The following is a 24,606-nucleotide window of genomic DNA, read 5'->3' as shown; positions in this document are numbered from 1 at the left end:
GTTAAGGTTTGCTGTTTTCGTAAGTACTGCTGAGTGTTTTTCTTGGTTGATCTGTACTATTTTTGTGAGCATCACTCAAATAAGATTGACACAATTTTGCTATTTCATCCATGTTATCAGTTGCCTTCAAATTTTCCTCTAAGGGCACTATATTTGCATTAGCCCAATCTGCTCAGAAATACCAGAGGCAGTCTTACTTGCCCCATTTGCCACTCTACCATCTTAATTATATTGAGAAATGAGTTGTCTTAAATCAGCAAATCAACATTTTCTATGACTTTTATTAAGAAGAGGGAATAGATATTCCACAGACAGTGTGGACCTCCTTTGTAAAAGAGATTGACAACACAAATTGTAAGTGGGGTAAAACTAATGCTAGAAAGCTGCTTTGTGTTGTAAATATGAATAAATCTCTAAAAATATGAAAGTGGAAAGACAAGCTGGACTCAAACGATTACCGCTTTTAGAATTAAAATAAATTGGGGCAAATGCTGGCTCTAACCACAAGAGAGATTATCACTGTTTGCCTATTTCTGAAGGAACACTCAAAGAAATTAAGGTGGCTTGGGTTTTAGTGTGAACAATACTACATGTTTTCTTTAATATTTTCAGTCATGCATATTTTATTTCACTTGTTAACACATGGTATACTCAACATTACTATAAACATGAACCAAACTTATGTTCTGAGTTAGAAACAAAATTCATTATATTATTTGGACAATCACTGGGTTATGTAAGAAGAAATAATTATTTTCATATAAAAGAAAATGACTAATCTCACTCTAGGTGTTAAGCTGATGTTTAAATTCATCATTTAACCTGTAGAATAATATCCTTAAAGGCATATGCACAACTGGGGAAGGCCCTGAATGGTAGTTTATAGAGACCATTGTGATTTCAAAATAATGCAAGGCCAACAAAATATTGACAGTTCAATTTTTAGTTTTAGCAATTTTTAAGCAAAACAAATTACCATAAATTACTGTCATCTAATTCAAGAAAGAGTATTTTACTTACCAAAATAAAAAAGATAGTTTCTTCATAGAACTTACCAAAGTTTAGAATTAAAGGTTTAATATATATGTGCTATTTTTCTTAGGTCTTAAGTTCTATAGGAATAAGTGATGAAAAGTCATTATTAAAATAAAGGCAGTCATCAACTACAAATACACAGACACACATGTATGTACAAATAATTATATAAATAATTATTTATTTTCTTATATTTTCAACTTTTGAAATTTTCATGAAAGCCTTCAAAGGGCCTACCAACCTGCATTTGGTAGTCACTAGTGTATTTGGGTAACTGATGTCTGTTTTCCACCATCTGGACATATTGTCACTGGTGACTGTCATATATTTACTGGACAAGAAGGATTAAATGGCATAATGCCCATAAAAAGCATTTTGTAGCCTTTAAAGCACTAAATAAATATAAGGAATTAGTACTGTTATGTTTATGATATTGCCTCAGAATGCATGGTAACAAATTCTAAACTCAAAAAAAATTCCCTTTATCTACCTAAAAATCATGAGATTGTGTAGACTTTTAGAAATAAAATTTTCCCACAGGAGTGGTAATCACCAACTTTTTCAGTTGTTTTGCTACATAATCCAGCCTGCTGTAGAAACTGCAAAAATGTAACAATGGGAGTGTCAAGCTGTAACAATCTCTTGAGATGCTATATTAAATATAAATATGTCTTAAATGCTTTTTGTCCTATCATTAGAGCAAGAATCTATTGTAGGAAGCAAGAGGTTTATTAGTAATGGACTATTGTTTTTTTAAAAAATAGCACTGTCTTCTCAGGCTGAATAAGCGATTTATAAAAATGACAAATGTCTTTATTTTGCTTGAGAAACGAGGATATCTGAACACCAGTTATTTACAAACCTCTATGTAAATAACTTCAAATACAAGACCTATATAAATAATCTAATCAATGTGCTAAGGGCAGTGCCGTTCACCTCTCCTGAAGTTCGGTCACCCTCTCCTAGGATCACTCACTGGAATTCATTTGGCACTGCTCCACATCAGCAATGCTACATTTTCCTCCCTTAATCTTTCAGCACGCCTCATCTTACTGGATGTAAAGTCACACGTCCTTACATACATACTCATATTTCACAGAGATTTCTATACCTCATATTTCATGGAGATTTCTAGATCTTTTCGCTTTTAATTTTCTACAAATATGTTTTTCCTGCTATGTAAGGCTTTGTTTTAGGACAAATGAAGAGTCAGCTAGTTCCCCTACTTACAGCATTTTCATTTCACCCTAACACACTTTGGACAGCTGACTGTGCTTATTTTGTACCAGAGCATAAAACGACTCACTTGGCTGGTGGTTGGAAATCTGCTTCTTCTCTCAGATCTGCTATCTTTGATCTCAGATGATTCCAGGATTCTAACTGAGAAACTAAAAAAAAAAAATCCTATCTGCTAAAATATGGATTAAGGTTTCTTCAGCTTATTTAAGGTTATTTCATTAGCTGCTTATTTTGCACCAGGTGTTTTTTATGGTGACAGAGGATAGAGCAGTAAAAAAATAAGTCAAATCCCTTTTCTCATGGAGCTAACGATTCTAGCATAGACTAGAGAGACAATGAACCAAATAAATAAAAGATTGTGTAGCAAATATGCTACATGTTAGAAGGTAACACATGTTGTTGACAAAACTAAAATGGGTAGGGAGTAAAGACTATCAGTGGTAGGGTATGTTTCATGTTTAAATATGATGGTCAGAGAAGTTTAAGTGAGAAGGTGACAACTGAATGAAGATTTTATATGACAAATCTAGTGATGTAGATACCTGGAGAAGACTGTTTCAGACAAAGAGAACAGTTAAGCGCAAAGGCCCTGAGGTGGAAATAAGACTAGGAACAGTCTTATAATATCATCAGTATAAGGAATGGAGAGAAATTGACTCAGGTATGTTGTGTTAATAAAATAATGCGCATCTATGATATCCAAAACTTCTGGAGAAAACTACAAATATTAAATAAAAATTTTGAATTCTACAAACATCAAGCAGATTTTCTAATTACTGTATAGAACAAATAAAGATTAAAAAATGTACTAATGAAATTACAAAATATTTATAAAGCAATCTGTCTTTATGGCAGAATAAAAATTTGAACAAAATACATTCTCTTTTTTATTAGAATATTTAATATCAGTAAAATTTTAGCTCTTTAAATATTAATATTTAACTTTAATCTTATAAATAAAAAAATAATCTTAAACATTATTAAAGACCAACAAATATTTAAGAGAAAAATAAAAGTATATGAAAAAAATAATTAGGGTGGCATAACTTACAAGTATTAACTATAATCCTAAAATAATGCTGAACCTGTTACCGCATGGATTTTGACATAAAAAATTCTAGTTGTATTAAATGAATAAAAGCATAAAACAAGACAACAAACCTTTGCTGGTTTATAGAGAAGTGTTCTAGATCATAAAAGGGAATGCAGAAGGTGTAAAATACTTTCTAAAAATGTATTTGATTATGTACAGGCCAAAAATGGCAAATTTAGCATAATCAGAACCCACAAACAAAAGTGCACATTGAGGGGAAATCTGTGTATCATTAATCATAAAGGTAAAGAGAAATGTGAGGAAGAGACTGTCCATATTCACACTGGTAACCTGAGGAGAAAGTAAGAAGAGAATGGAGGAAGGGAGAAGAGAAGGAAGAAAAAAGGAAAAACAAAAACAAACAAAGAAAAACCCACAAAAAGCAAATGAGATAATGGAAAGAAAAATACAAAACAAATAATGGAAAAAATTTTAAAAAAATATGCACTAGCATAATGTCTACTTATATTAATGCTACATGTTAAAAAGAATGAATGGACACATTGCAAAGCATCAAAGAGGAAAAGGCAAATGAAAACAAAGATTTGATTTGGGGATTGAGTTTTGGAAAATATTCTTCTGGCATTCCCTTACAGCAATATGGTATCTATAAAAATATATTTTTTTTAAAAAGTAAGAGAGATAGGCTTCAAAATGGCTGACTGGAGGCATCTGGTACTTGCCTCCTCCATAAAACAAAAACACAACTAAAAAAAACTCTGAACAAATGGATAATCACAGTTTGAATGTATTGCCTTAAAAAGAATGCTGGAATTCAAAAGAGATGTAACAGGAAACACCTAAGGCAAGAAAGGAGAGGGAAGTGAGGCAGCCTTCTCTGCCAGGAGCCTGGAGAGGCTTCCTAGTGTGGAGAAGGAGTGAGTGACCCCTAATAGTCCACACCACGGATTCCTGCAATCCTTGTCAGAGCCATTCTATCCACACTGGATGTGAGACTAACATAGAGAGCTACCTGGAGACAGCTCTGACATCATGGCTCCAGAAGGGGAGGTCACATTGTGTGTTGGTCTGCTTTCATGCTGCTGATAAAGACATACCTAAGACTGGGCAATTTACAAAAGGAAGAGGTTTAATTGGATTTTATAGTTCCACTTGGCTGGGGAGACCTCACAGTCATGATGGTAGGCAAGAAAGAGCAAGACACATCTTACATGGATGGCAGCAAGCCAAGAGAGAGCTTGTGCAGGAAAATTCGCCATTATAACAACCATCAGATCTCATGAGATTACTATAATGAGAACAGCACAGGAAAGACCTGCCCCCATGGATTCAATTACCTCCCACAACACGTGGGAATTCAAGATGAGATTTGGGTGGGGACACAGCCAAACTATATCATGCTAGATCCCATACACACCTCAAGCCCTAAACAGCTACAGTGAGGCACCATTTTGAGAGCCCAGTCATTGCTAGTCTGTGTCCTGCATCTCCTTATTACTGGAGTAAAACTGACATCCCTTGCCCACAGATGGACACTGCTGTCAGATGCTGTGGCCAGTGCCAAAGTAAAAGCCATTGGCAGCAACCCTACTGCCACAAGTAGCAGGGCAGCCATCACACATTTGCAAGTGCCGTGCAAATAAGGCTATTCCACTTATAGCCGCCACTTGGGGCTAAAGCTTGAGGTCCCAGCCTCCTGCCTAGGGCTTCTATCACTGAAAGCAACTCCACCATTCCCAGAAGCAGAGCCACAGTGCAGCCACTGCCTCTCTAACCAAGCATTCTGTCAGGAGTCTAGGCATCACTCAGCCCCTGCCTACCACAGCCAGCATCAGCATGCACTTCTGTGGAGCCTGAGGATAGTCACACCCCATTAAAGTATCCCTCCCTCAGTGCCTGAGCATGCCCTTGGCATTTGGGGGTTTGGGGATTACCATGCCCCATCCACCACCTTTCATGGTACTGAGAATGAGTCCACCCAAATTGCTACTACCACCATAGCTGGCATCTATCCATACATACCACCTGCCGGCCAGAGATATCGGCCACTGACAACACCAGCTTGGACTGCTTGGAAGCCAGAGGATTGTTCTGCCACTGCTACTTGCATCACACACATGGCATCCACTGCTCAGGGACCTGAGGACCTACCCATCTGCCCAACCCACAGCTGCCACTACCAGCACCTCAGCAAGCTGCTTGAAGGCTAAAGAATCAGCTAGCCTGGGTCTGTTAACATTGGTGCCAGTGAATAATGTGCTTGGTAAGGCCCAGGCACATTTAGCCTGCCATTGCCACCACTGGGGACTGAGGACTTTCTTAGCCGATGTTCCCATCTCCAGCAAAACATCACTACACCCTTCACTACCACTTGTATCCTAAGCCACTAAGGAAAGCACAGACAATACTGACACTGCCTGCACCTGAATAAATCATACTATACTACAGCACACACTCAGAGCCAAAGTGCCCTACCCAATCAATACCACAGATACTAAATAGATGACATGATCTTATGCATCTAGAATAATTTAAAGACTACCAAAACCTCGCAGACCTGATAAATTCAGCAAAGTTGCAGGATACAAAACTAAAATTAAAATATCAGTAGCATTTCTATACACCAATAATGAATTGGCTGAGGAGAAAATCAAGAAGGCAATTCCAATTACAAGGGCTACAAAAAATAAAATATCTACAAGTATATTTAGCCAAGGAAGTGAAAGACCTTCACAAAGAAAACTACAAAATTCTCATGAAAGAAATTTAAGAGAACTTAATTGAATATGAAGACATCCCATACTCATAGATTGAAAGAATTTACATGGTTAATATGACGTTCCTACTCCAAGCAATCTACAGATGTCATGTAATTCCTGTAAAAATACCAATAATATTCTTCACAGTAAAAGAAAGTCTTAAAATTTGTATGGAATCAAAAACCAAAGCAATCCTAAGTAATAACAACAAAGCTGGAGACATCACACTACCTGATTTTAAAATATATTATAAGAATATAGTGACCAAAACAATATGGCATGATACAAAAAACAGTGCATAGACCAACAGAATAGAATAGAGAATGCATAAATAAATCCATGTATTTTATAGCTAAATATTTTTGGGAAAGGTGCCAAGAATATACACTGAAGAAAGAACATCTTTTCAATAAATAGTGCTGGGAATACTAGATATTCATATTCAGAAGAAAGAAAGAGAACCCCTATCTCTCAAAATATATAAAAATCATCTTAAAATGGATTAAAGACTCAGAGTAAGACCCCAAACTGTAAAAATACTAAAAGAAAACATAGGGGGAACACTTAAGGACACGGTCTCAGCAAAGATTTTATGGCTAAGACCTTAACAGCGCAGGCAACAAAAACAAAAATAAACAAATGGGACTGTTTTAAACTAAAAACCTTCTGCACAGTAAAGAAAACAATCAACAAAGTGAAGAGACATACAGTTGAATGGAAGAAAATATTTGCACAATGTTTAATCTGACAACAGAGTAATATCCAGTATATACAAGGAACTCCAACAAAAGCTTAGAAAAAAACTAACACTCTCCCCCCGCTGGAAAAAAAAAAAAAAAACAAATAACTGCATGAAAAAGTGAGCAAAGAAAATCAGTAGTCATTTCTCAAAGACCTATAAATGGCAGACAGGTACATGAAGGAATGCTCCACATCAGTAAGCACCAGGAAGATGTAAGTCAAAACCACAAGAGGTATCATCATCCCAGTTAGAATGGCCATTGTTAAAAACACAAAAAGCGGCAGATTCAAGCCAGAATGCAAGGAAAAGGGAACTCTTATAGAATGTTGGTAAAAATGTAAATTCATATAGACACTATGAAAAACAGTATAAAGTTTTCCCAAAAAAGAAAAAAATAAAACTGCAAATGATCCAGCAATTCCAATACTAGGTATGAATCTAAAGAAAAGAAAATCAGTAGATCAAAGACATATATGTGCCTCCAGGTTTATTAAAGCACTATTCACAAAAGCAAGATATGAAATAAATGTAAGTATCATCAATGAATTAATTGATTAAAAATGTGGTGTATATAAACACAATGAAATGCTATTTGGGCATAACAAAGAATAAAATCATTTCATTTGTAGCAAGATGGATGAAACTGGAGTTCATTATGTTAAGTTAAATGAGCCAAACACAGAAACACAAATATTACATGTTCTCACATATGTGAGACCAAAAAGAAAAAAAAAGTTGATTGCATGGAAGTAGATACCAGAGGCTGAGAAGGGTGTGTACATGGGTAGGGCATAAATAAGAGAAGTTGGTTAACAGGTGCAAACATACAATTAGATAGAAGAAAAAAATTCTAATGTTTGATGGCAAAGTAGACTATCATTAACAAAAATATATTATTTGTTCTAAAATAGTTGTAAGAGAGAGCTTGAAATGTTCCCAACACATAGAAATGGTAAGTACTCGAGGTGATGGATATTGCAAATGCTCTAACCCTAACATGAACATTACACATTCTATGCCTGTAAATAAAATCATGTGTACACCATAAATATGTACAAATATGTATCCATGACAAAAATAATTTAAAAAATCACTTTTTGTACCAAAAAAATTGTCAAATATTTTAAAGTAAAATTAAGTAAGAAAACAGATTTTGGCTTGTACAAAAATGTAAATGGAGAGACTCTCTTTAAATTATCTTGAAGAATAAAGACTCGTATTCATGACTTAATAAGCTATTAAAAGACAATAAACTTTAAAGTATTCTGAACTGATGACTGATGACATCTAATCAACATTCACTTTATTAGTTGGCAAGTCTAATAATATGAAGTCAAGAGTATTGAAGAAACAATCTATTTTCCTTCCTTTTGTAAGGAAATAAAACCTATGAAGGTTTCCTTTTAAGCAACATAGACATGTGTCCAAGTATGTATCTGGTCTTCCTTGTCTCACCTCTTTACTAATAATTTCACTTTTCCTATTGCAAATGATTGATTAAATACATGTTTCAGCCTCTTAGAAAGTGCTCGTTTCTTCAGATGTGTTTTGCCAAGGCCAGGAAATCACCATTGTGTAAGAAATGCTATGAAACACACTGTCATAAACTCATGGGAAGAGTGTCCTAGGCAGTCACTTCTGCTCTCCACCAGGAGACTTTTAGTGGGCATCCTTGCAGAGAAACATGCATTTAGTCTGCTTTTCCTTTTAAGGTTTGAGAATCCTATCTTTTACTTAGGCTGACTGTAGTTAAGAGAATCCTTTTTCTGCCCCTATATAACTGCCAATTTTGTTTTTTCCTCCGCAGTTTCAGCCATTCTAAAACATCTATAGCATGTTAGTTATGAAAAGTCTGAAGATTAATAAACCATCACCCATACTTTCAAGAAGCTTATATTCTAGTGTAAGAGGAAAAAAAAGAAAACAACATTAATGAAAAGTCACGGGAATTTTTTAAGAGGTCTATGAAAGTCCTATTGGAGTTCAGGATGTCTTCCAAACTGCTGGGAAATGTCTTATACGATAAACCTAAGTATATAGGTAAAAGACAGGGAAGTAATTCCAGAGGGAAAACAGGGTAGGTTACACTGAAAGCTAGATATGATCAAGGAATTATCAGCATTTTGAGATAGAATAAGTGAAGATATAGCAGTGGGAAGGTGCAGAAGTGTTATCAATTCTGATCCTGGGCTGGTATGCATCAGCATGAATTAACCTATTGGTTATGGTTTGCATCTGTTTTGATTGGATCTGCATCCTACTAGTTGTTAAATATTTTAAATCTCACCTCTGAGCATAATGGGAAGTGACTGGCAGATTTTAGGCCATGTAGTGCATGCCAAATTACGGAGTTGAATATGATGGCAAAGGGGAGTCAACTAAGATCATTACGCAGAAGGATGACACAACTGAATTGGTCTTTTAGAAAAAACAACTCTGAGCAAAGTGGGGACAATGGGACAAAGGGAAAAGAAAAGAAGCATTTCTAATCCATGTCACTGATACAATTTAGCAAATGAGAGGTATAAAAATAACTCTATTAAAAACATTAATATCTATACCCAAAGAGTACATTTCTTATTAAACTTAGCACATTCTTTTATTTTAGATAAAATTAAATCCCTCAGGATTGAATAAGGAGGTAGCTCAAATGCAGTGCCAGCTGCAATTGCTTTGAACGTTATGTTCCAGGATGCCGAAGTCAAAAAAGCTCTTTTGTTCTGGGTCTTCTCTCCACTGAGAATCATGGCATTCAAGACTGTACCCTCAACTCCAACCAACACTCCTAAGCCTCTCTGCTCTCATAACCCATCAGAAGCCCTTATACCTCAAGAAGAATTGAAAAAAGTGAGTAGGTGCAAACCATGACTACTTCTGACTAATATTGAAAGTTTAATCTTAATACTGCTATGTAAATAGGCATATTTATCTTCACAGATTAAAACAACTCTGGATCAGGTAACAGACTTCTCCTGTAAAATGTCATATAGTAAATATTTAAGGCTTTATGGGACATACGATTTCTAGTATAACTGCTCAATTCTGCCATTATAGCCCCCAAACAGCCATAGACATTATGTCAATGACTGTGACTGTGTTCCAATGAAACTATCTTATAAAAATAGAATTCAGCTGATGCACCTCAGTTTTTCAGTGACTGTTGTATGATTTATCACAATGCCCTCCAACTAATAGAAATATGCATACTTATATATGGGTGCGTGTAAATGTGTGTGTGTGTTTGTGTTTGAGAGTTCACATCTTCTGTTAATTCCACCAAATCATATCTATCTTCTAGAAAACAGGCTGGGTGCAGTGGCTCACACCTGTAATCCCAGCACCTTACGAGGCTGAAGTGGGTGGATTGCTTAAAGTCATGAGTTCGAGGCCAGCCTGGCCAACATGGCAAAACCCCGTCTCTACTAAAAAAAAAAATATATATATATACAAATCTTAGCTGAGCACGGTGGTGCATGCCTGTAATCCTGGCTACTTGGGAGGCTGAGGTGGAAGACTCCCTTGAACCCGGGAGACAGAGGCTGCAGTGACTCATTATTGCACCACTGTATTCCAGCTTGTGTGATCGAGTGAGATTCCATTTCAAAAAAAAAAAAAAATCTAGAGGACAATAAAGAGCAAAGTACTTTCACGTGGATTCAGCACAGAATAGTATTCAGTTTGCCTTTGTTTCTCCACAGGTGTTTACACACACTTATAAAACAACTTCAAACTTTTCTGTTTAGTAAAAACTAAAATTTCATCAAAAACTTTAGTTGCTTGGGAAAACAGTAGTGCAGTTTGAGCAGTCCATCTAATTATTGAATTTTCCTGTTTACAGAAAGTGTAATTGCTCCTGGCTTTATTAATCTTATCTTTTTTAAAAAAGAAAACTTTTCAGAATCACCTTTAATTCTCTATTTTCCTTTGGTAAAATTATCTATCTTGATAATAGAGAAAAATATATTATCTTATACTGTAAGGATCAAATGTATTACTAAAATTGAGGATTATCAAAGATCCAGAGATGGTTTTCCAGAACGGTTTAGGATACAGGTCACTTTCTAATGTCCTCACTGCCATTTACTGCCTCTGGGATCTTGAGCAAATTATTTGTCTCTGTGTGTCTCACTTTCTTCAGCTATAAAATGAAGTTAATAATAATAGCTTACAAATAGAACTGCCATAAATTTATACATGAATTAATAAATTAATACATGAAGATCAATCACTTAGAACAATGCTTGCTAAATAAATATCACTCTATAAAAAGTTATTATTATCATCAAAAAATTGTAAATACTTATCTAAACAAATGTTAGCAATTAATCTCAAAGCCATCAGGGCGCTTTGAGATGAAGATTACTTTAAAGCACAAGCTCTAGTATTAAAAGAGGGCTTCAAAGTTCTGGGTTGGTTTCATCCTGCACACAGGAATACTTCTCTATCCAACTACGTCAAAGGCCCCCTGTCCTTTTCCAGCTGTCAGACCTATAGCATCTCCCAAGGCAACTGCTGTTATTTAAATTTCAGCAGTATGTCTAGCAAGCCGAGTTGCCTTTAAAGAGATAAGTAATGTCTCCGAGTTTCAAATTCTTCAGCTATAAAGTTAATGTTATTTACTTCAGAAGGAACTTGTGAGAAATAAAAGAAATATCTCATTCTTTATATTTTAATAGGGATGTTGAGAGGGATTTTTTTATGCTCCGAGAGGGAGAAGCATGGAAGAAAAACACACAGCTTCATTCCACCATCTCCCTACTATCTCTCGTGGGGATAGTGACTTACCTGTCTGGTGAAACTGGAGAAGGGGTTGAGTGTGTGTGACTCTATCTCTTCTTTTCATATAGCAGTCTGTTCTCTGAACCTAAGAGTTTTTCTGTTGTCCTTCTGAAAGCCATCTATTAAAGCAGGAAAGTCCTGTGATTGTCCAGCCCTGCCTGTGACTCTGGGGTTAGGGAAGTATACGTGGTCACAGAACAAAGACTTGATTTTCATTTAGCTAATATATACTAACTCCATGACTTCTTGCTGGTATTTAATTTGAGAAAAGGGCTATTGTTTAATGAATCTTTAAATACCTAACAGTGAGAATTTATTACAATACTTTATGTGATGCTACAATTACGAATGTTGAATTTGCTGTTATTTTAAGAATATCTTGCATTGGCCGGGTGCAGCAGCTCACGTCTGTAATCCCAGCACTTTGGGAGGCCAAGGCAGGTGGATTATGAGGTCAGGAGATCGAGACCATCCTGGCCAACATGGTGAAACCCCATTTCTACTAATATACAAAAAATTAGCTGGGCGTGATGGTGTGCGCCTGTAGTCCCAACTTCTTGGGAGGCTGAGGCAGGGGAATCTCTTGAACCCGGGAGGCAGAGACTGCAGTGAGCCAAAATGGCACCACTGCACTCCAGTCTGGCAACAGGACGAAACTCCGGAAAAAAAAAAAAAAAGATGGTATCTTGCATTATAGTTACACCAAACCTTTCTCTCCTCATTGTTAATAACAGATGGAGTAATATCTTCAAAACATAATGAATGAAATCACTTATTAGCAGTATAGTTTTCCTGATTTTCCAATCTCCACTGACTGTTTCTCAACCTCCTGTCACACCCCTTACACCACACACATACACACACACACACACACACACACCCTTCTCTACTTGACTCCAAATTCAGGAAGAAAGGCCATCAGGCGATTTTTTTTTAAATTTCTAAACCTTTAAGCTATATCTGCCCCAACATATTTTTAAATTTTTATTCTAGTTCTGTAGTACATCTTCTTAGCTGGTTTCCTCCACCTGGACTTAAATTGCCACTCATTCCCACATTTTTATGGATTTTGTACTATTCATTAACCACTTTTCATTAATTGTATTATCTATCCTACCTGGATCCCCAAATTAACCAATTAAATAAACAACTGATCTTTGCATGGAATATACAAATACTATAAACCACAAAATTAAAAAAACCTAAAAATTATTATTGATATTATCTGAATTTCATAAAGTCCAAATTAAATGACAAGAGTAAAAATATTTTTAACATATGCCAATGAGCTACCTTCCTTAATTTATATAGTTTTCAGAAATCAATAAGCAGAAATAAATAGAATAAAATGGTTTCAGTACAGGGATATGTAGCTTTAAGGAAGTAGAGAGGTATGTCACTTATTGACATATGAAAATATTTACTATCTTATAATTTTGAAAGTACAAATTAAAACATTATGATGCTGTTTTTGTTCATAATATTATCAAATAGCAAATGATTTAATAATACTATGAGTCTATATAGAAATACAAGTACTTTTCAGTATATATTTTGTTCACCATTTTAATTATTAATCATGATCATAAATTGCACTTTTGGAAATAAAAACATTAATGTTAAAAAAAATCTCTATCTAATTTTCCCTCAAAATATACAGTTGACCCTTGAACAGTGCAGGAGTTAAAGGCAACATCATTTTATCAGCCAAATATCTAATATAACTTTTGAATCCCCAAATCTTAACTACTAATGACCCACTGTTGACCTAAATCCTTACAAACGTATACAGTTAATTAACACATATTTCGTATGCTGTATGTATTATATACTATAGAAATGTTACCAAGAAAATCATAGGGAATGAAAAAATATATTCACTATTCATTAAGTAGATGGGGTCACCATAAAGGTTTTCATCCTAATTGTCTTCACGCTGTAGGCTGATGGGGAAGAGGAGGAGAAGGAGTTCTGGTCCTCCTGTCTCAGGGGTGGCAGGGGCGGAAGAGGTGGATGACGTGGAAGGGGAGGCAGGAGAGGCAGGCACACTTAGTTTAATTTTAAGAAAATACATTGTAATTTCTGTCTGAATTTTTTGCTTTTCCATTTCTCTAAAAATGTTTCTATACAGTACCAACCCTTCTTCCACTGTTGGTTTTCATTTCAGTGTTTGTATCATAGAAAGGACTATGTCATAAGAGAAGTCAAAAGCCATCTTGAATAACGGAAATGCTTCTGTCAGATTATCTAATGTAAATTTGCTTTCTGACAGTATTTCTTCAACATCATCTTCCTTCTCATCTAGCACTTGTCCAAAAGCACTTATTTCCATCAAAGTCATCTTCCGTTAATCCTTGTAGTGTGATGTCTGTTAGCTCTTGAATTTCTTCAAGATCCATATTCTAAAACGCTTTGCCCCACCTTTTATTTTTTCCATACACATGATGTCATGATTTCCTTCACTGGCTCTACCATAAATATTGTGAACTCACACACAACATCTGGATACACTTTTCTTCAGCAGGAATTTATAGTTATCAGGCTTGATGGCATTCAGGGCTTTTCCCATACAATAATTATATCTTCAGTGGTATAATTTTTCCAGACTTTCATGATGTTCTCTCTATTCAGACATTCTTCAAAGTGTTGACAATCTCTTCCATAGAGTACTGTGTGTAATGAGCCTTTAAGGTCCTTATGACCCTCATCTAAAGGCTGAATTAGAGACTTTGTGTCTGGGGGCAAGCAGATACCTTTCATGTTGAACTCATGGGGTTCTGGGGGATAAGAGGTATTGTTCAATATCAAAGGAACTTTTTAAGGCAGTCCTTACTAGCCAGGTACTTCATGACTTCAGGGACAAAGTACAGATAGAACCAATAAAGGAAAAGAGTTTTTCATTGTCCAGGTTTTCTTCTTGTATAACTAAAAGCCTGGTAGTTGGTGTTTTTATCTTGTGCCTTCAATGCTAGTAGATTAGCAACTTTGTAGACAAGAGAAGTCATGATCAGAATAAACCTGACTGTGCTATCACAAAACAGGAAGGTTAGCTTATTCCTTCCTGCCTTAAATCCTAGTGCTCACTTCTCTTCTTTACTAATAAATGTTCTTTGTGGTATTTTTCTGTACAGAATAGAGCACTTTGACCCACATCAAAAACCTGTTCAGACAAATATCCCTTCTTCTCAGTGGTTTTCTTAATGGTGTCTTGGAACTTGTCTGCTTCTTCTTGAGCAATAGAAGTTTTTTTTTTTTTTTCTCATTACCTTGACAATTTTTAAGCCAAATATCTTTCTAAAATTATCCAGCCATCCTTTACCAGCATTAAATTCTCTAGCTTTAGATCCTTCACCTTCCTTTTGATTAAGTTGTCCATTAATGACTTTGCTTTTTCTTGAATCATATTGAACTCTATATGCATGCCTTTCTTATACCCAATCCTGAACCTACATAAAATCTGCATTTTCAAAATGACATAAAAAGGTATTTCCCTAAAACAGCAAGGTTTGCACATCTGCTGGTATAGCTGCAGGGATGACTTCATGCATTTCCTTTTCTTTCATTACATTGGTGTTTCCTTATGCTGGATTTGTTTATCTTGAAATGAAAGGCATCTGCAGCTGCAGACCTCAGTATACAGTACATATTAAGCAACTCAACTTTTTCTTGTGATGTCATGACTTTTCTCTCCTTCTTGGGAGCACTTCCAGCATCACTGCTGACACTCTGCATCCCATGGTGTTATTTAAGGTTCAGAGTATTGCCCCAGACACGATGAAAAATATGCAATAACTTTTTACTGTGATGTGTGACTCGCTGATGAAATGAACTGCTCACAGAGAGATGATTAGCCTCACACTGTGTTTTAAGCAGAACTCAGAATACTTGAGATCACTGCAATATCAATAGGAGGTGGATTTGAAATTTTTACAGTAGTACAACATGTACTACAGTTAATTTTATGTAGGTATGATTTAATAGTACATCTTTACTTTGTTTACATTTCTCTTAATCAGGAATGTCTCATAAGTGTACACATAAGTTTTGATAAATTTTAACTTTTTATAATAGACTGGTGTAGACTTTATGGTAGTAAATGATAAAATTGTATCTGTGAATATTATATTCATTTATGACACAAGCTTTCTTCTTTTTAAAAAATATTCCTAGGCAGCATGGTTTGTCTGTGAGTTTGTCCAAATTATTGTGAATCTCAAAAATAATTTGATCAATTACAAAACATCTGTGTACACAGGGACCTGCACTGTTCAAAGCCATGTTGTTCAAAGGTGAACTGTAGTTTTCATTCTTTATCCCTTATTAGTTTAACTTCCCAGAATATAGGCTTATATGTCATGGGTTCATTTTTTCACCTTCTACTCACTTAACTGTTAATCTACTCTTATTACTCCATCCAGCCATGTCCTGTTAAATTGCCAATTCTCTCCACCTCTATAAATCCAAAAGGCCATTTCAGTATTATTCTTACTTGATCTCCTAAATTCAGTTGACACTTATGGTCTTGTCTTTAAATATTCTCTTCCACTGGATTGGATGACACTACACTCTTGGTTTCCCATCTGTGTCTCTGGATTTGCCTGTTCCTGTCTCCGTTTTACAGTTCATCATTGTTTTTTCAACCTAAATGTTGAGGTCCCTCAAAGATAATTTCTTAGAATTCCTCTCTTAATTTTAACAAACACCTCCTTGATTTGATATCATTCTGATGATTGTCTCAGTTCTGTTTACCGTGTATATACCTCTTCTGAGCTCCCAACTTACATATTCTCCTATCTAGTAGACTACTTTTATCTTTGAAATGTACCTGAACTCCACTTATCCAAAACTGAACTCATGTCTACACCCTACTTCATATCTGACATTTCCCAATGGCCTCAGCAAAGGTACTGTCATTCCTATTAACTTGTATCCTATACTACAAATTAAAGACATTGAATGGCCCAGTAGAAGACAATTATGAACATGCCTTTCTATTGCACTTATTTTATTGTACTCCTCAGATATTGCATTTTTTATAGATTGAGGGTTTGTGGCAACTCTGTGTCCTGCATATCCGTTGGCACTATTTTCCCAATGGGATGGTCTCATTTTGTGTAATTTTGGTAATTCTGACAATACTTCAAACTTTTTCATTATTATTCTATCTGTTATGGTGGTCTGTTATCAGTGATCTTTTTTCCTTGTATTATTATTTCAACTTATAATTGTACACATTTAAGGCATACATTGTGATATTTCCATAAATGTATGCAATGCATAAGGATCAAATCAGGGTAATAAACATATCCAGCACCTCAGACACTTACTGTTTCTTTGTGTTAGAAACATGCTACTATTGTAACTGGTTTGGGGCATCACAAACTGTGCCCATATAAGACAGTAATGAGGATGGTATGTTCTGACTGTCCTACCCACTGGCTGTACTCCTGTCTCTCTCCCTCTCCTCAGACCTCCCTATCCCTAGAGACACAACAATATTGAAATTAAGCTAATTAATAGCCCTACAATGACTAAATGCTCAAGTGAAAGGAAGAACCGTAAGTCTTTCACATTAAATCAAAATCTAGAAATGATTAGGCTGTGTAAGGAAAATATAGTATAAGAAAATGTCAGCCAAAAAACAGCCAAGTTGTGAATATACAGAAATGATAATAAAGAGAAACAGCCTTATTGCTGATATGGAAAAAGTTTTCATCATCTTGACAAAAGATCAAATCAGCCACAACATTCTTGTAAACCAAAATCTAGTCAACCGCAAGACCTTAACTCTGTTTAATCCTATGAATGCTGAGAGAGGGGAGGAAGCTGCAGAAGATGTGTAAAGCTAGCAGAGGTTATGTCATGAGGTTGAAGGAAGGAAATGGTCTCTATAACATAAAAGTGCTGGGTGAAGCAGCAAGTACAGACTGATAGAGAAGCTTCAACAACATAGTTTCAATGTAAACAAAACAGCCTTTTTTGGGAAGAAGATACCATCTAACACTTTCTTAGCTATAGAGGAAAAGTCAAGGTCTTGCTTCAGATTGTCAAAGGACAGGCTAACCCTTCTATGAGAAGATAACAAAACTGGTGACTTGAAGTGGAAGCCAATAATGGTTCACCATCCTGAAAAGCTTTTGAATCTTATGAATTATGCTAAATGTATGACTGTGTTCTAAAAATGAAAAAAGAAAAGCTGGTTATTGACAACCAGCATGGTTTACTGAATATTTTAAGTCTACTATTGAGAATTACTACTCATGCATATATACACAACAAAAATCCTTTCAAAATAGTACTGCTAATGTGCCCAGCCAGCCAAGAAGTCTGATGGAGATATACATGGAATTTAATGTTTTTTTCATGCCTGATAACACAATATCCATTCTGCAGCCTATGAATCAACAAGTAATTTTGACTTTCATGTCTTATTATTTCTAAAATACATTTCATAAGGCCATAACTGCCATAGATGGTAATCCCTTAGATGGATATAGGCAAAGTAAGTTGGAGACTTTGTGGAAAGGGTTCACTATTCTAGGTATCATTAAGAGCATTCATGATTCATAGGAGGTCAAAATATCAACAACAGGAGTTTGAAAGAAGTGATCCCAACCCTCATGGATGACTTAGAGGGATTCCAATACTTCCAGTCATGGAAGTAATTGAATATAGGGTGAACAGAGCAGGAGAATTAGAATTAGAAGGTGAGTCTGAAGATGTGACTGAGCTCCAACAATCTCATGATAAATCTTGAATTGTTGAAGAGTTGCTTCTTATAGATCGGCAAAGAAAGTGCTTCCTTGAGGTGGAGTATACTCTGGTGAAGGTGCTATCAGCATTGTTTAAATGACAACAAAGAATTTAGAATATTATCTAAACTTAGTAGATAAGGCAATAACAGAATATGAAAGGACTGACTCCAATTTTGAGAGCAGTTCTAATGCGAGTAAAATGCCATCAAACAACATTTTACACCACTGACAAATACCACTTCCTTTTGTGAAAGGGAAGACTCATTTAATGTGGCAAACTTCATTGTTGTCTTATTTTAAGAAATTGCCTGCTGGACATGGTGGCTCACACCTGTAATTCCCAGCACTTTGGGAGGCTGAGGCAGGCAGATCACAAGGTCAAGAAATCGAGACCATCCTGGCTAACATGGTGAAACTATGACTCTATTGAAAATACAAAAATTAGCTGGGCATGGTGGCAGGTCCCTGTAGTCCCAGCTGCTTAGGAGGCTGAGACAGGAGAACTGCTTGAACCCAGGAGGCAGAGGTTGCAGTGAGCTGAGATCGCACTGCTGCACTACAGCCTGGTGACAAAGCAAGACTTTATCTCAAAAAATAAGAAATGTATATATTTACCTCTGGGGAATGGCCACTATCATAGTTTTACTAAAAAAACTGTTATTTCATTGGCAAAGATATTTATTACAGTAAGGTCTGATCATTTCCATTTTGAAAAAAATATTGATGTCAATTGAGCTCTCACTAAGAAATGCTACTTATAATTCCCAAGTACTTTTGAAATTTAAGTACATTTCCTTTCTGTGGCCTTGTAATCACCATGTTAAAGAATAGAGATTCTCAAATTATTCAAATAGTTAAAAGTTAATTATAGATCAAATAAAACTATACTTCAGTAGTTAATTTGCTAAAAACTAGTTCTTGTTTCCAAGTCTTATTAAAATTTCTAACTTTTAAATAATTCATTTCAAGTAATTCTTTCCCAGATCTAGAACTAAGACAGTGTATTCATTCTAGAAAAATAAGTCTCCTTAGAAATGCCATTACTGTTGAGATTATTGATCTCAACCTGCTCTCAGGGCCAAAGTGTTTAGCAAGACTATTTCAGGGACCTGAACAGGATATTTTTATTGACAATGAGACAGCAGAGTACCCAGAGCTCAAATGGAAATACCTCGTGGCTAGGCCTATATCATTCTAACATTCTATTGATGTGCAGCACAGATGGTGAGATGTGTTGATGGATGAGGTTGTCTCAGCAGCAGAGTTGTCTTAGTCCTGCCAAACACTTAAGTTGAATAACCTATTAAAGATGGTTGACCTATGGCAGATGGAGATATTTATAAGTAACTATAGCTATTAAATGTGGATCATCCAGTAGGCTCTAAATATAGTCTTTTTCTCATAGTTTTGATTTCTAGTTCCTAAGGCCATTTATTCAAGTTTGCTTTCAGGAAGAGAAGGAACAAAAAGAGATTTGGAAAACACGTAAACAAAGTAAGACTAGAACACTAAAAGGAATTATGGGTGAACTAAATAAAAATATTTACGAGGTAACATTGATATAAAATACTAATTAAAATTAAAATTAGAATTGTCTAGGATTAAAAAAAATAAACCCAGGTTCTATGCAGAACTGAGGATTTGCTATCAAACAATATCTTTCCCTCTGTTTCTACTCTACGGAGGACAAGTTAGAAAGAAACAGCAGTAGTTTATAAGTTATGGTAGTTGGGTAATTGTGTGACCTTAAGCATGTCATGCAAATTTTGGAGGTATCAGTTTTCTCATTTGTATAATTAGAGTTAGTAAATGTCATAAACATTTTCTTAGAACTATTAACTTTGGCTTTTTTGTTCCATTTCACACATCAATATTTATTGAGTCTTACTTAGGGCCCATGTGTATAAAATAGAATGGTACTCATTATTTAGGTTGTTTTTAGATGTGGTTTTTTTTTTTTTTTTTTCGTAACACTTATATGACCTTCTATCTAACTTATCTGTAAGTTTCATAAAGGCAATAATTATTGTTGGTTTTGTTCACTGATTTATTTCAAGTACCTTAACACTGTAAACATTCAACATTTGTCAAATGAATGACTAAATGAAAAAATACATGTAAAGTGCTTAGGATAGTATTTGGCACAAAGCATTGATAAACTGTTCTATAAATGGTTATGATAAATGGTTTTATTAATACCCACAGTGCCATCTCACTAAGATAGTTGGAAGAAATTGCGATATTTCAAAGAGACGTTGGAGGGTACTAAGGACCACACTGTTGTTCTCAAATATTTGAAAGAGTATCACATGTTACTTTTAAAAAAAAGAATTAGGGCCAAGAGGCAGAAACTACAGGGTGATAGTTTTAAAATTTGGAGTAAAGAAAAGCTTTCTAACAAAATTGCTCAAAAATGAAATAAGCTGATGTTCAAGTAAATATCAAATTATTACATAGCCAGTTAATGGGGGGATAAAAAAATCTAACTGAAGGCCATAAATTTAGTATTCCATGAACTAAATGATATGGAATGAACACAGTGTTTATTACATATAAAATAAGTTTTAAAATATACAAAATACAAAATTTTGTGATGCCTCTGGAAATAAAATTATAGATGGAAAATGGTAAATATCATAATAACCAATCTATTTACGTGTGTACATGAGATCAAAGAACATTTACTTTCTGGCAAATACAGCATATGACTGAAAACAAATGCTACTGATTTGTCTTATTAATGCTGGCAAATGCAGCAGATAGGAGTCATAGAATTCTTTATTCCCTATCAGAAAAACAGAAATACTTAAAGCCAGATTTTTTTCTGTTCTTTTTTACCCCAGTTGTAACACTGCACTTCAGAATACAGTATAAGAATATTGGCAGTTGGCATATTCGTGGGTTGTATAAAACTAACTGGTGCATCATTCCCGCCAACTAGGGATGATTTTGACAAAATGATGACATTGATAAAAAAGGAATCTCACTCAATATCATTTTTATTGAAGGATGTGTGGCCTCATACAAATATAGCCCCATCAATCTATTGCCATCAGATTGGACAGAAACGAATTAGGTACATGAAATGGCTGTCATAAAATGTATCCCAGCTGGAGCTAAGTCTGATCACAGAAGGTCAGTTAAGCATTTGGAAATTGAAGAAAGTATGTTTCCTTTAATAAGCCATCAAAAGTTAATAACAAGTGAGTTGGCTCTCTATTTTGGGCAGAAGCCCTGAGAAAGATGCAGAAGTTTCTAAGGTTTTGCTGTTCTTTAAATTGAATACATGTTAATAAAAAATATGTGATATATAATAATGTTTTAAAGATATGGAATGAAGAATCTGCTTTCCTACCACTGACAACTTCCAGTGTGACCATCTCAGAAGTGCATTTCATTCACACGTTCAAATCTATCATGTTGTCTTACTAGTTACGATAGTTAATTTTATGTGTCTAGTGCCTGGACTACAGGTGCCCAGACATTTTACCAGACATTATTCTGCCTGTGTCTGTGAGAGCGTTTTGGATGAGATTAACATTTGAATCAGTAGACTGAGTAAAGCAGATTGCCCTCTCTAATATGGGTGGACTTCAAATAATCAACTGAAGATCTGAATAGAATTAAAAGGCTAAGAGGTAATTTTGTGCCTGACAGCATGAGATGGAGCATCTGTCTTTCCTAGCCTTGAGACATTGACTCATTTTGAGTTGCAAGGCTACCAGCTTTCAGACTGGAACTTAATGTTATCATCTTTCATGGTTCTAAGACCTTTAGACTTAAATTGGAACTACACACATTGGCGCTTCTAGGTCTTTAGCTGGCCAACTGTAGCTTGTGACTTCTGAGCTTCTTTAATGACATGAACCAATTCCTTGTAGTAAATCTTATATATATATATATATATATACACACACACACACACACACACACACACACACACACACACACACAAATATATACATACACATATACATGTGTGTAGGACACACATATATGCACATTTTGTATTATATATGTATATACTTTTGGTTTTGTTTATCTGGAGAATTTGACTAATACATTGATTCAGCAACAACATGGAATGGTATGAGTTGTGTTAATCATGTGAATTATCCAGATAATTAAAGTCAATCTCTGTAGAAGCTCATGTTTTAGTACCTTGTCTAGAAACAATGTAGGTAATCAGGCAAGACAATGACACTATTGTGATATAGAATAAAAAGTCAAGTTTCTAATGCTGTAAAAATGAGCTCTAAAAGTAATTCCTCACTTCCAAACCCCAATTTTTATGATTCTACATTATAAACCAAGCTCATATAATCATCCTCAAAATCAGTTTTAAAAGCAACTATGAGTTTCAGAAATGTTTACTTTCCAAGTAAATTACTCAAGCATATAAAAATCCCTTTCATTTCCTTAGTCACTTTTTTAGGACTTAAAGATGCATCATCTTCATTTGTTGATTCCTGTTATTATTAATCAGCACATGGCAGTCTACTTATTTTCCATGATTTTCTCCAGGCACAGGTGCTTTATGAAATGTAAGCTCTATTTCCACTGCACAGATTAAGCTTTGAAAGAATTTTTTATTATATACTAAATGCTACCCTTCATTGCTGCCAAATTCTTGGTATTAACTCCATGTGAATTTTCTCATCATCGCTTACCTGCCCAGAAGCAGAAATTCTCCAGCTAGACCCAGGCGTCTCATGGCCATAAGGAGACCTCTCACCGTCATGCCTTCGCAGAAGCAGGCCACCACCCGGGCCTTGGGCAAGTGACTTGTGAGCTTCTTCAGCAGCTTATCAAAGCTCTGCTCCCCTGCATTGCTGTAGATTTTGTAAGAATGGGCAATGCAAATCCCTTCCTTTGCTGCCATATCTTTGAAGGCTTCCATCCCACTTTCTCCATAGTTGCCTGTGTGAAAACATAGATGAGCAGAGAGATTATAAAATGAGGCTTTTGCATTAATTGGGTATAATCAAAATAAACGGGTTAGGGGCAGGAAAGTCATTGGTAGGGTACTTGGAATCCAAAGACATGAATTTCAGTTTTTGCTCTTTTGCTGAATTGCTTATTTTGGGTAAATTACAGTTGAACTCCATTACACATGCATTGATCTTTTGTATTTTCACTTAGATGAGAGAATAATACAAAAAGGGTAAGGAATTCACTATCCTTTTATGACTCAAAAAGAGCTCCTAGTCTATATGTGAGTTGATAGAAGATATTTATCTGCTATTTTTTATTTTGCATTCTATATCACTTTCCTTTGCTTCTCACTGATAATTTCATCCCACTGATTCAGATTTTGTCTTTAAAGTTACAGTATATATGTGTAATATATATAGTTTATATAGTGTAGATATTGCCATATAAATATTTTATAGAGTATTATATATAATATTCAGTATTATATATAATATTCAGTATATTATATACTTACCATAAGAATTTATGGTTTGGTCTTAATTTAAAAACTGAGATTCTTGATTAAGATTTAGTATACAACCATGGGGAAGTTATTGATAAGGATGAAAAAATCCAAAGTCCTTTGCAAAATTTAGGGACTAAGGACTAATGGTAGTCTTCTAAAATTAATGAAAAAGGGGATTAATATTGACAGCTATAGGCCAGGACACAAGGACCTTTATATGTGTGATTTAATTTAGCACTAACTATAAAATATTGATGTAGATATTATGAGCTCTATTCCATACATTCCTAAGAAAACAGATAAAGCAGTTAGGTCCACATTTGCCTGAAGTTACACTAGCAGTAAGTAGAGGCTGGACTCCATTTACAGATCTAGTAGCAAAGGTTCTACTGCCTCTTCTTGTCTAAGGCTGACTCTTAAGACTCAGAATTCTAATTACACTTGCATTACTCTTTTCCATTTCAAAGTGACAATTCTCCAATTTTAGATTTTTTGGAACATTTTAAGGCTCTATATTTCATACAAGGCTCATATTCTGAATTTTCAGAATAGATAAATGAGGGGGATTGCTTTGAAGAATGCAAGAGGCTATTACAAGATAACCAAGCTATATAACATATAAGAATGCAACTGACCTAAAAATCAACTAGACTTAGGAAGTGGAATCTCATCAGGAGGAGTAGACATCAAATTAATAAGGAGCACTGAACATTCAATTGCATAGGGTTCACTATATGTCTAATAACTGCAATAAAAAACCACATTGCTATGTGTGTACCTATGCAACAATGTTGCATGTTCTT

The 24,606-nt window shown here is 35.1% G+C and overlaps 1 protein-coding gene across 6 annotated transcripts in view; it reads right to left on the bottom strand.

Annotated features, from left to right (window-relative positions):
* Nucleotides 1–24,606, bottom strand: part of GRM5 (glutamate metabotropic receptor 5) — a 545,439-nt gene that overhangs the window by 318,329 nt on the left and 202,504 nt on the right. For all 6 annotated transcript variants that reach the window (XM_032295814.1, XM_032295819.1, XM_032295815.1 and 3 more), the window contains exon 3: nucleotides 23,034–23,283. In XM_032295814.1, the coding sequence (XP_032151705.1) occupies nucleotides 23,034–23,283 (250 nt within the window). The remainder of the gene's footprint in view (nucleotides 1–23,033; nucleotides 23,284–24,606) is intronic.

The sequence above is a fragment of the Sapajus apella genome, unplaced genomic scaffold (genome assembly GCF_009761245.1).
Source record: "Sapajus apella isolate SASKATOON/1434 unplaced genomic scaffold, GSC_monkey_1.0 scaffold34, whole genome shotgun sequence".
Lineage (NCBI taxonomy): Eukaryota > Metazoa > Chordata > Mammalia > Primates > Cebidae > Sapajus > Sapajus apella.
This window is presented reverse-complemented; position numbering and strand designations above follow the sequence as displayed.